At 35.9% G+C, this 13,776-nt stretch overlaps 1 protein-coding gene across 1 annotated transcript in view; it reads left to right on the top strand.

The window, feature by feature from the left end:
• TOPAZ1 (testis and ovary specific TOPAZ 1) overlaps positions 1–13,343 on the top strand; it is an 88,940-nt gene extending 75,597 nt beyond the window's left edge. The window contains exons 17-20 of the mRNA XM_032159131.2: positions 2,276–2,440; positions 4,349–4,552; positions 9,483–9,666; positions 13,036–13,343. Coding sequence (XP_032015022.1) covers positions 2,276–2,440; positions 4,349–4,552; positions 9,483–9,666; positions 13,036–13,255 — 773 coding nt within the window. The 3' untranslated portion in view covers positions 13,256–13,343. The remainder of the gene's footprint in view (positions 1–2,275; positions 2,441–4,348; positions 4,553–9,482; positions 9,667–13,035) is intronic.
• Positions 13,344–13,776: the final 433 nt, after the last annotated feature.

Below are 13,776 nucleotides of genomic sequence, written 5' to 3'. Positions count from 1 at the left end.
ATAATATATATTTTTATTTATATATAATATATATTTTATATATAATTATGTTAAATGTATACCTTTATATAAAATATATATGTAAATATATATTTTATATATATTTTTTTCTTTTGTTAATACTTCCTGAAGTCTTTGTGGGCACAGAAACCACAAACTGATCGGCTGACAAAAGTGGGAAGAGGAGAGGCAACCGGAAACCTTTGGGGAGCGGTTCCCCTCCATGCCCAGGTCTGTTCTTCCCAGCACAGCTCGGCCCACAACCTGGATGTGCCAGGAGGGATCATCACCCTACACGTATTGGGATAGAGCTTGACCCCTTCCCCCATGGCCAGGTGGCTCAATCCTGCAAAGGAACCAAGGCAAGGCGAGGAAGAACCCTGCTGCCTGATCCCATGCTGCCCCTCACAGACCGTTGGTTGATTGGCAGCACTGAACAGGTTTAAAAAAAAAAAAAATGACAACACAGAAAAACCCAAAAACCCAGACAGGGAGATGATGTGGGGAGAGAGCATGCTAGGTCAGATTTTTTTATTTACCTAAACAGTTTGATAAAAATTTTAAATGAATCTCGTAAAATACCATATATACTTTCCAAAAAATGTGACCATTACCCTACCTTAAATATAAAGAATAAGTATTAAATAAAGAAAAGCGATGCAATTTTTATGAGAAAAGATTTACATAGTCTACTTTTTGTACATGGGATATATCTAACAGATTAAAAAAAATTGAACTTATTCAATCAAAGTAAAATTCACTTTGTAAGGAATGGTGAACTAACAGTTTTACTTTTAATGGGAATTATGTTTAACAGATGATCATACAGTCTTTGAAGATATTCGGCTTGTTTACATTTCTCTCTATATTAAAATGTCAGCAAATGTAGAAGCAAATTAATAAAAGTGTCTGTCTAAATGAGTTAATATTCTTAAAGCACTTAGAACATTCCTAACACATAGTGTAACTCTGTTAGGTCAATCAGTCAATCACATGGGCTCTAGTAATTGAAAAGCTCCTTTTTAAAGCTTTATACTGGATACTGAAAGCTTTCTTTTGTCATGATATATTTGAATTATCAACTTTTTCTTCAATACTTTTTATATTCACTGTGCTGGGAAGGCCACAAAATAAAAGGATTACTTCTACATTTAGTCCAGTTGAAAAAGAGCACCAAAATATGATTTGAATGTTACCTATAGTAATGTTTCACTATGTGTATAATGATTGAGTAAATTAGGTAAATGATAAAATATTGACATTTCTAACATTTTAGTACCTCACTGTTCTGTACTACAGTCTCCTACTGTTTTTCTCAATGTGAAAATCAGGGCAGAAATTAAGGAACTTCAGCATTGTAGGTAATATTCTCTTTTTTTAAAGAAGGTCTAAGATCTGTTGGTTTGAGGGTCCTAGGTGGGTGTGATGGGTACACAGGAGTTAATTTTATTGTAATGCTTTCATAACATATCTTAGATATTCTTCTGTATACAACAACGATTTCATAATAGAAATTGTTTTTAAAATAGACAGAAATTGTTAAGAAAAGCTATTTGCTGGCCGGGCATGGTGGCTCATGCCTGTAATCCTAGCACTTTGGGAGGCCAAGGTGGGCCGATCACGAGGTCAAGAGATTGAGACCATCCTGGCTGACACGGCGAAACTCCATCTCTACTAAACATACAAAAAATTTAGCCGGGTGTGGTGGTATGCACCTCTAGTCCCAGCTACTCAGGAGGCTGAGGCAGGAGAATCGCCTGAACCTGGGAGGCGGAGGTTGCAGTGAGCCAAGATTGCGCCACTGCACTGCACTCCAGCCTGGGTGACAGAGTGAGACTCCATCTCAAAAAAAAAAAGAAAAAGAAAAGAAAAGCTATTCCCCAGTAATACCAAAAACTAATTAAATTAATTATTATGAAACTGTTAAACTTGTCCACATGAATAATATTTTATGTTAAAGCAAATATTCGTGATAATCTGAACTTTTTTGTATAAAAAGTAAACATTTAAAATTAGTAATTGACTAGTACACTTAGATGAAGAATTAATTAAAAATAAGTATAATAAAGTGGCCATTTGTTTGCATCTTCTTCAGATGATGATCATCACTATATAAGTTATTTCTAATAAATTTGAGCCATGGTTATCTTCTCTGAGTACATATATTTAAGTTTTGCCTATTTCTCCAAAAGATATTTTGAAACATTAGTTGTGATTATACTGTTAAGTGTTATTTTCATGGTATAAACTATTCATATTTTTTTCTTTTTGGAAGAGTCAGAATGGATAATCGATACGCCTCTGTGGCCTTGTGATAGACTGGATGTGCTTAATCGACATAATTTACTCTGTGCAATTGCACATGAAATCTTAGCCAAGAGCCTTTATAGACAGACATTTGAAGTTTTGCAGAATCTACCAGGTTTTCAGAATTCCCAAGGTATGTTTTTTAAAAGCCTATCTTAATTATCTCTTGCCCATCTGGTGTTTAACTGTTAATAAGAAACAGTTATCCACCTGTTTTGATTGAGTTTTATATTCCAGCATATTTTTTAATGAAATAGTTTTCTGTAAAATGTGTTCTCTGCAAATTGAATATGCTTTCCTGATGGTTTAAAAAAATCTGAGATACTTATCTTTGGGTTGTTTGTCAGCAGTTCCTAAGACAAGCATTTTTATCATTCCCTTTTCCCTACTTCTGTCAAGTCATCAGCAAACAATATGTTTAAATGCCCCAAGCAAGCTTTTTCTCTTATCACTGAATAAATACAGAATTTAGTTTACATTACCTAGGAACACAGGTAAACTTGAAAGAAATGGAGGAAGTGAAACAGATGCCAAGTTCAAACACCAATGTGGGAAATGGTAGTTAGTACTCTTGAATGTTGGGTGTCCATGAGAAAAAGCTTTGGGTCAAGAATGAGCTATGTGATAGGTTCAGAGGATGATGAAAATGTTAACCTGAGGGCCTCCCCTCAGTACTTTCATCATACTATCTATACATTTTCATTTTTCCACCTAATTCCACTGTGCTCCTGTATTGTAATGAGCATTCTTATCTGTTTCTCCTTATACAAAGTGAGCTCAGTCAAGATGGTACTATTTTCTTTACCTTGGTATTCCTGACGCAGTGGCTGCTATCTAGCAATCTCTTAATATACAATTAGTTGGTAATGAAACAAAGTAGTAATAGGGAGATTGGACAGATAGTTGTGCCAGATTTTGGAAGACCCTAAATGTCAGGCTAAAGGAGTTTTCTTCTCTGTGTATAAAAAGGGATCACTAGAGTTTTGGGTCTAGGGAGTGATATAATGAAGTTGGTGTTTCAGGAAAGTTCCTCTGGCAGTAGTGTTTAGGAAAAGACTAAAAGTAGAGAGATTAATTTCCTGATAAGGCCTGGATAACTAAAAGATTCTAAAGCAGTAAAGAACTACAGTCTAGCTCACAGACCCAACTGACTGAATATAGGGAATAAAAGAGACGTCTCTAAGATGACTTCTCTTTCTTCTAAGAATGACTGAAGGAATAGAAAACCCATTAAAGGATTGTTTTAAATTTGGCAGTAAATATTTATTAGGGGATCATTTATTTTTAGTCAAGGGATATATAAGGCTAAGGTCTGAACTGTAGATATAATACAAACAGAATTGAGAAATTATTCAAGACACTGCAGATACAGAGTTACATGTGGGAATCAGATACAGAGGTCTTAATGCATCCTCTGAAATTTTTGTCAAGCTTCCTTTTATCTTCTCTATTGCAAAGGAAGTTAATGGTTTTTCTTTTGTCAAATGCTTTTTCGTTTCTGACTTAGAGAATATGTAAGATAGGCTGAGCGCAGTGGCTCATGCCTGTAATCCCAGCACTTTGGGAGGCTGAGGCAGGCAGTTCACTTGAGCCCAGGAATTTGAGATCAGGCGATAAGGGCGTGTTCAGGGTCGTATGGCCGTAGATGAGCCCAGGAATTTGAAACTAGTCTGGGCAACATGGTGAAACCCTGCCTCTGCAAAAAAATATATATATATATAAATTAGCCAGGCCTGGTGGACCTGTAGTCCAAGCTATTTAGGAGACTGAGGCGAGAGGATGACTTGAGCCCAGGAGGTGAAGGTTGCAGTGAGCCAAGATCATGCCACTGCACTCCAGCCTGGCCGACAGAGTGAGACTCTGTCTCAAAAAAGGAGAAGAAAAATAAAGAGAATATATAAAATGATTGCATTTTAGTGACTGTGACTCCTATAATGGGTAAGAAAGGGTCAAGGGGAGGAGAAAGAAAAAGGAGTATGAGATGGAGGTTTGAGACACTTTAAGATAAATGAATTTTATTATATCTTTTTTTTTATTCCAGAAACTGTGGAAGTCTCACAATATAGCCTTCTTTTTAATAAGCTTCTAGGTTCATGTATAGAAAGCAGTAGTCTTGGTATGTCATCCTCTGTGGCAGAATTCATGATTTCAAAGAGCATCCCTATTGATTTTTCCTTTCTCAGAAGATTAATTACTTCTTTAGGAAGGAGTCATTTATGGCTGAAAGCCAGAGCCCACTACAAAAGTAAGTTACATTTAAAATGTTTTAATATATTGGTTTATAATTGTATTATCTAACCCAGAATTTATAATATTTAAGATGAGATATTTATATGTATTAAAAGAGCAGTAATACATATTCAAATGTAGTGGTCTCAACAGATCTGTGCTCTTTTTTGAAACCTATTGTTTCTCTTCTGTTTCCAATTGCTTTCCTTATTTCCAGTGTTTCCTGTTTCCAATCTTTATTTCTTGCACAGTAGCCTGTCCGCTAGAGGGCGAGCAAAGGGAACAAATGACAGGATAGAACCAGTTTGGCATATCTTATAAATAATACAAGTGTAAAACAAGTGGGTAGAATGAAGTTTAAAGAATATCTATGTTTTTATTTATCTCTGCTATATCCCCAATTGTCATAACTAAAAATATTCAATAGCAGGTCACATCAGAAGCATAAAGGCTGTCATAACAATGCAGCATAGTATATGTTTTTCACATGGCTTTTAGTAATAGAACTTTGTTAATCTACTTACAGCTGTTGTTCTCTAACAAATAAGCCTGGAAAACTAGTGCTTTCTCTAGTCCAAGCCACCTGGCAGGTATTTTAATTAGAAAGTAATTCCATGTACGTTCTAGATCTAGAAAAGAATTTTTTTCTGCCTTCATGCAGTAATTTGTCTTCAACTACCGTTTCTACCACTATCATGTATATAACAAATATTTGAGTGCCCCTCTGTGTCACCCTGTACCAGATGTGTCAAATATCCTAGCCACTACTACCTAAGCTGGAAGTGTTTTTCATGTGGCCAGCTGTGATCAGTGTAGCAGGTGGTAACTTTTTTCCCCCAACAAAATGGGAAAGAAAATATTAGGGTACATTACAGGTAGTAAGTTTAATTATTTGATAAAATTTTCATTTCAGTTGCATGTATGCACATATGTATACTGGGTCATTATGTAAAATGTGTTTCTTGTAGGTTATAATCAAAAGAAGTTTTGAAAGCTGAGTTTTCTTAAAAAGGTTGATCATAAATTTAGAGGAAAGATAGAATTGTTCATAACACCTAGTTTCAATTGTGTGGTTATGTTTCAACTTTTTATACTATTTACCTTCGGACTTCTAGAAACCATACACACACACATATATGTATGTGTGTGATTTTAGTTTCTAGAATTGAAGTTAATGGGAATAATTTAATTTCATATAACTGTGCAACTGGGGGGAGATGCCATCAGAAGGTGTTTATATGCCACAGGAACAAATATAAGCTCAGACATTTAAATGAGATTTTTATAACTATTTCTATTTTTTAGTTGGAAATAAAATTTTATATTAAAGCATCTAGACTTAATCATTTACTTTAAAATTTTTTAACAACTTTATAGAAGTATAATTCAAATGCCATACAACTCACCCATTTAAAGTATACAAGTCAATGGTTTTACTGTATCTACAGAGTTGTGCACCATCACCATAATCAACTTTAGAGTATTTTATTCATACCAGAAAGAAACCTCATATCCAGTGGCAGTCACTCCTCATTCCCGCAAATCTATTCAGCCCTAGTAAGAATTACTTTTAAAGATTTTTTTAGCAGTGTGTTAAAGCAATTAATGCCTGTGTACAATACAGTACCTTTGTTATTGGAACTTTTCCTTTTATCTAATCACATGTGTTCCTTATTTCATATGCAGTGTAACTTCTGAAACTTATGCAAGTGAGGTTACGGGGTAAAGAGTATTTTTGTTTTTTAAGGAATGTACCTGGATTATAAAACCATGAATAAAAATGAGTAATTTACAGCCAAATGAGTAATTTATAGCCACTGATCAGTCTTCAAAACATCTCATTTTCTAACAACATTGACATTAAAATTATTTTGGAACTCCTTTTGGATTTATCTTCAGACATAGCTTAACACTTGCAAGAAGAGCCTTTCAATGGTGTATAATCGTGTCTAGTAGTACTTTATTTGGGACTTAAGGCTGACTTTATTCAAGGCACTGTTAAGACTTGGTGCCAGTGCCTTTGTTTTGACTTTTTAAAAATTTTTTTTTAATATTTTTATGGCTTTATTGAGATAATTTCACATATCATGAAATTAATCCACTTAAAGTATATAATACATTCATTTTTGGTATAGTCACAGAGTCATGCAGCTATCACCACCATTTAAGTTTAGAACATCTTTAACACCTCCAGAAAAAGAAACCTTGTACACATTAGCATTTATTCTCCATTCCCTGGTTGTCTCCTCTTCCACCCTAGTCCTTGGCAACAACTAATTTATTCTCTGTCTCCATGAATTTGCCCAGTCTAGACACATCACGTAAATGGATTCATTCAATACATGTGTTTTAGTGAGTGGCTTTTTTTTTGGAGACAGAGTCTCCCTCTGTCACCTAGGCTGGAGTGCAATGGTGCGATCTCGGCTCACTGCAACCTCCGCCTCCCAGGTTCAAGTGATTCTCCTACCTCAGCCTCCTGAGTAGCTGGGATTACAGGCGCATATCACTATGCCCAGCTAATTTTGTATTTTTAGTAGAGATGGGGTTTCACCATGTTAGCCAGGCTGGTCTTGAACTCCCAGCCTCAGGTCATCCACCCACCTCGGCCTCCCAAAGTGCTACAATTACATGAGTGAGCCACTGCGTGCAGCCATGACTGGCTTCTTATACTTAGCCTAGTGTTTTCAAATTTCAGTGTTGTAGCATGTATCAATACTTTGTTCCTTTTTATTGCTAAACAATATTCTATAGAATGGAATTTGTTTATTCATTGGTTGATGGACATTTGAGTTGTTTTCACTTTTTGGCTATGGTGAATAGTGCTACTTTGAATATTCACATAAGTTTTTATGTGTATATATGCATTCATTTCTCTTGGGAGAATTGCTGACTCATACAGTAAATCTATATTTAGCTTTTTGCCGAACTGCCAAACTGTTTTCTGAAGAAGCTGCATCATTTTATATTATATTCCCACCAGCCATGTACGGGATTTCCTGTTTCTTTATATCTTCACCAACACTTGTTACTGTGTTTTTTATTTTAGCTCTCCTCCTAGTGGGTGTTAAGTAATGTATCATTACAGTTTTGGTTTTCATATCCCTAATAACTAATGATGTTGAGGACCTTTTCATACAGTTATTGGTCATTTGTATATTTTCTTTTGAGAATGTCTATTAAATCCTTTGCCCTTTTTTTTGATTGGGTTTTTTTGGTTGTAAGAGTATTCATACATACATACACATGTACATATGCATTTATATACACTCTGGATACAAATCCCTTGTCAGATATGTGAATTACAAATATTTTGTCCATCCTGTGAGTTGTCTGTTACTTTCTTGATGGCTTTGCCTTGCTTTCATGCCAGACTAATCAGGAGGAGGTTGTCCAAGGACAGCAGAGTTTCCTTTCTCATGCTCCTGATTTGTTCTCCCTTGTCCTAAAAATACTGCTTTTCTCTCAGAACTGAGAAGTCAAGAGACACATGTTATTATTGTATCTTTCCATTACTTTCCCCCCAAAATCAAATGTGAGTATTTTTCTTCTCACGTTTTGAGTGAAAAAAAAAATCGTATTAGTAGATTTCTAGTTAATTTGTTATTTTCTGTTTTTTAATTCTGGTAAGAAAAGTTAAATAAGAATGCATGTAAATTATACCTACCAAAAACTAGTAAAGTTAATGAGTTAACAGTTTGTTGCTCCTGGCAGTGACCTAGGGAGGTGGGAATACCTAGTGGTTAGGAATCCAAAATCTGGAGCCAGAAAGTGGGCACCCCATGCAGGCTTAGAGAGCCTGAGTGCTTACCAAAAGCCCCTCGTCTATAACATGGGAGTAACTGTACCTAATTTCAAAGGTAGCATATTGTCAAGTTAAAATGAGGTAAAACCCATTTGTTTATTAGCACATGTACCCGGCACATAGCAGGTCTTCAAAGATTAGCCATTACCCACATTAGAAAGATTTCTTGAAGAAACTCATCCTAACAAAACAAAACATTTTAAGCAAAATTTACATACAGACTTAAATTGGTTTCAGTAAAATATAATAATATAAAATTGCCTGTATATAGTTTGGATGTTCTAGAAGTTTTAAAGGTATTTCCCTATATATCACTCCTAATAAGCACCTAAACAATTTAAAAGTTAAATCTCTTCTCTTGAAAAGTGAAGTTTTAAAAACATGAATTGGTGAATGTAGCTACAACACACAGATCACCTACAGGATGGAAATGTATTTTATGCCTAGTACTTAGCACAATGCCAGACATTTAGTAGCAACAGTAAATATTGCATAAACTATAATGGTACTATAAATAACTGTGCTCAAAAATAGTTATTCTGAAATTGTCTTGTGTTTACTATGGCTTGAAATAAATGTCATTTGCCATGATAAGGCTCAAAAGTCATTTTTCAGAGTGTTTTTTTTAATGTTTCTCACTTTTTTTGTTTTTGTTTTTGTTGAGTTGGAGTCTCACACTGTCACCTAGGCTGGAGTACAGTGGCACAATCTCGGCTCACTGCAGCCTCTGCCTCCCAGGTTCAAGTAATTCTCTTGACTCAGCCTCCCAAGTTGCTGGGATGACAGGCGCCCGCCACCACACCCGACTAATTTTTGTATTTTAGTAGGGATGGGGTTTCACCATGTTGGCCAGGCTGATCTCGAACTACTGACCTCAAGAGATCCACCCGCCTCACCCTCCCAAAGTGCTGGGATTACAGGTGTGAGTCACCACACCAAGCCCTTCTCACTTTTTATTTAATGTTTCAAAAGCACTATACAAAGAATAATGTCAAATATACTTGGATAAGCGATCATGTAATTTGTTAATCTACTTCTAATGTGAAGACTTATTCTGTGTAATTATCACCTGTAGGTATTTCAGAAATCTAGGTTTTTACCTATTGGGTTTTAGTAAAGTTTGACCTATTATTTGATTTTTCAGGTGCTCTTTCCTTGGGGTGCTACCCACCATTGGAAGGAAATTTATACCGAAAACTTCTTCTAATTCCATCTTATTTATCTGAAATTGAAATGCTCTTAGCTATTGAAATCTTCATGGTATCTAATGCTAGTAGTATTCAGAGTCCTGGAACTTCTACACAGATACTGCAGATAGTTTTGAAAAGGTTGGTTGACATAACTTTAACTGCATTCTGAATGTAGATCATGACTCCCCACACCTACCCTAGGATGTAAATGTTTTATGCGTTTTTATATATACATATATATTTATGTATATATTTATATATGTACTTTGTGTGTGTGTGTGTATTGCAAACTCTGGTATCATTTAAATTGAGAAAGGATTAGACCTGTTTGAGGCTTAAAACCAAACAAGTTAGTAGCATTTGGTAAACACTTTAGCAACTTTAAAGATATAGTTACATGTTCAAAGAGATGGATCCTGTTTAGGTACCAACCTTTCTTGTGTTTACAGATCAGTACCTATAAAAATCTTTATCTCTAGTCAACTCAAAAGATCAAAGGACTAGGGTCTAAAAGGGAAATACGTGATCATTTATTAGGTTCAGCCAAGAATACCATTGAAAATAAAGCCATCAGCCTAGTTTCTGTATTTTATAATGCTATATATGCATAAATATTATAAAGTAGGTACTGTACCAGAGTGGCACCCTTTCACGTAATTTTGTTTGGAATCCTAGAATTTAGGCATACAGTAGATGCTGTGCCTAAATGGTGGTATGCCATATGATTTCTTGTCAGCTTTATCAAGGAAACTTGCAATATAAGGATCTCCTGGGAATCCTGTTTTAGAGCTTCTTGACAAGAATTTTGCTTCAGTTTACTGGTGTGACAAACCAGATCCTCTGGTCGAATATTACATTAGTTATCTATTGCTGTGGAATAAATTATCCCTGGACCTAATGGCTTAAAACAGCAAATAGTATATTAATATCTGTGGGTCAGAAATTTCAGAGAGGTTTAGCTGGATGTTCCTGGCTCAGGAATTTTCATGTGACTCAGAGTTTTTCCACATAGTTGGAGTCAAGATGTTGTCAGAAACTTTAGTCACCTACGTGATAGCTTGCTGGAGCTAGAGGATCCTTTTCCTAGATGGCTCACTCAAATACCTGTTGGGTGGAAGCCTCAGTTTCACCACATGGGCCTCTCCATAGGTTGGCTAAGTGTCTTCATGACATGACTGACAGCTAATTTCTCCCAGAATGAGTGATCCAAGAAAGAAAAAGCAAGGAGGAAGCTGCAGGGTCTTTTGTGACCTATATCAAGCAAGAACTGTGAAGAGTCTGAGATTTTACCCTATTGCAAGCTACAAGCTAATCTGCCACAGTTTCATAGATGGTAGCATAAGACACAAGACTCCTTTGTTGGAGACAGAGGACTTTGTAGTACACCAAACAGCATGATTATCTACATATTTGCATCATTTCCTCTTGCTCCTAAGTCCCATAGATGGGCCCACATGGATACCTACATATGCCATGAGTTCTGTAACAGGAGAGGAGTACCCAGCTTAGGAAACCCAAATCTTTTATGAGTAACAAGCATGCCTGCCCTTTGCTTTGCAGGGAGGTACTATCTCCATCATCTAAGACTGTGAGCAAACCTGCCCTTTGCTCCAGAAGAAGAAACTATCTTTATCTTTCAAGGTTGTTCACTATATAATCCTTGTAATTTAGAACAAAGGGTAGGCAGTGACTCTTGCAAAACTTCACAAACTCAAGAGACCCATGGAGAGTTGTCATCCAACAACCTAGTATCCAAAGTTACATACTGTCACTTCTGTTCTCCTTTTTTGTAGGTGAGTCTTTTGGTCCAGTCCGCACTTAAGGGGAGGAGAATTAGGAAGTAAATTATTTTAGTTCCACCTTCAAAAAAACCCACTAAAATTCGCCCTTTTTCTTATAGTTCTTTTTTTTTTTTCCAGAGGGCTTCCTTATTTACCACTGTGCACTATGGTGGATAAGGCATCTAGGCTCCCCGTCATCCTAATGAGGTCATGGTTTTCTCATAGCTTTCTATTCCCCACAGACATGCAACTTCTTTATTCACTTACTGAATTTGGAAGGTATTTGTAACCATAGTGCATAACTAGTGACATACCTAAACCTTTGATTTTGTCCAAGCCAATGTATTTTCTCTGTTGTCATTATCATGCTAAGCCCTGCCTTGTTACATTTACCTCTCTCTATGAGACAGAATTTTATTCATCTTTAGACTTTTTAAGACTGCACATAGTTGGCATCTGCACCACCTACCAGATTCCTGGGCACCTCTTTCAAAGCTAGAATGTACTAGAAGGTACCTGACCAGTGTTTCCTCTCTGTGACCACTGGTTCCTGTTTCAAGTGCAAGTCCTCACTCCTGTCACTCTAGACCACACTATGTTAATGCAGATAGGCTCCTACTCAGAACTTGCTGCTGGGCCCCATAGGTACCAAGAGTAGGAAGCAGTGAACACAAAGAAAAAAGTGATGCTTAATGTAACAGCCACACCTCTAATTTAAATAGTTCCCATTCCCTACCCCAGAGGAAAAAGCTGACATAAGGTGTGAATTTTATGCAAGTCAATGCAGTCACAGTTGATTGCAGATGGCGCTGGTAGAAAAATTACTAGAAAAATTAATTCTGGCACTTAAGGAAGCACTTTAAATCAGTATTGAAGAAAATAACCAGAAATATAATAAAGCCCCTATAGCTATACAATTTGTTACCAAACGTTACCTACATATTAAGTATTTGCTTATAAATAAAAATAGTGAATATCAAAGTAAAACTAACATGTGAATGTTAATTCTAAACTGGATTACATTTAGTATTTTATGCATTCTCATGAATAATTGTAGTTATTCACTTTCAAAATACAAAGATATAGGTAATTAGCTGTGTTCTAAATCAGTATTTTTCAAACTGGGTTGCAGACTATTTGTGTGGTGAAATCAATGTAGGGTGTTACAACCAGCATTATTTTTAAAATCAGGGTTTTTGTCATCAGGGTAAGTCTTGTTTTGTCAAATTTACTTTTTATGTATGAAGGTATATACTGGGCCATAATATGTCTTTTTTTTGGACAGAGTCTTGCTCTATCACTCAGGCTAGAGTGCAGTGGTGCAATCATAGCTCACTGCAGCCTCAACTTCCTGGGCTCAAGGCATCCTCCCACCTCAGCCTCCTGAGCAGCTGGGACTACAGGCGCACGTCATCATACCCAGCTAGTTTTTAAATTTTTTGTAGAGATGAAGGTCTCACTGTGTTGCTCAGGCTGATCTTGAACTCCTGGCCTCAAGCGATCCCCTCAACCTGAGCTTCAAAAGCACTGGGATTATACCAGTACACCTGGCCAAAATGCCTTTCTTACTGTGGGTCATGATCAAAAAAGTTTGAAAGCCACTTTTAGAAGAATATGGTGAGAAGACTATCATAGCTTAGTACCAGTAAATGTAAATGACTATCTTTTGAAGAAACTATATAGCTTTTTTAAGAGTTTCTGACTTTATGAGGTGTTCATTTTATAGGTGTGAAGACAACCAGTCTCGGAGCAATGATGATTATCAAGCTGCAGTAGAAAGGTTAATTATGGCTGCTCGTATATCAGATCCAAAGCTTTTCGTTAAACACATGACTGTCAATGTTAATAAGGAACAGGTTTATAGTTTGGAACATTGTTCTGCCCTGAAATGGTTAAAAGAGAATATGAAGTGGGCTGGAAAGGTTTGGCTTTTCAGTAACCATTAGCTAATAAAGTCTGCTCTTTTTTTTTTGTTTTTAGTTCAAGTAATCATTGTTGAAAATAAAAGGCAATAAAAATAGACAGTTTTCACTATATTCAGCTCTTTGACTTTATTGACTTAACAGCAAGTTAATAGTTTTAAAGCACTAAAAATTTTTATTGATATGTAATTTTCAGTGATTTTATTCACGCAGAAAAGTGACTTTTCAGATTACTTTTTGACTTTAAAAGAAACTAAGCATGGTAAATCCCACTTTATTCTGAAATCCAAAACTGAATACTCTGCAGCATTTAATAAGAGGGAGACATGACAGGGAAAATATGCAAGCAGGTAACTGGAGTTTTCAGGAAAACATTTAGGGGTATGAAATAGGGTTAATGTGTACTCAGTCCAGTCTCTAAAGTTATACTACATCCGTAATCCAGAATAATAAAATAATATTCAAAATGAACACAAAAATTCAGAATACTTTCTGAATTGTACCAAAAAGTTTAAATTACCCTCAGAATGGTTTTCCTTTAGTGT

Source organism: Hylobates moloch, unplaced genomic scaffold, assembly GCF_009828535.3.
Source record: "Hylobates moloch isolate HMO894 unplaced genomic scaffold, HMol_V3 SCAFFOLD_8, whole genome shotgun sequence".
Lineage (NCBI taxonomy): Eukaryota > Metazoa > Chordata > Mammalia > Primates > Hylobatidae > Hylobates > Hylobates moloch.
Note: the sequence above shows the minus strand (reverse complement) of the source record. Positions and strands in the feature narration are given on the sequence as shown.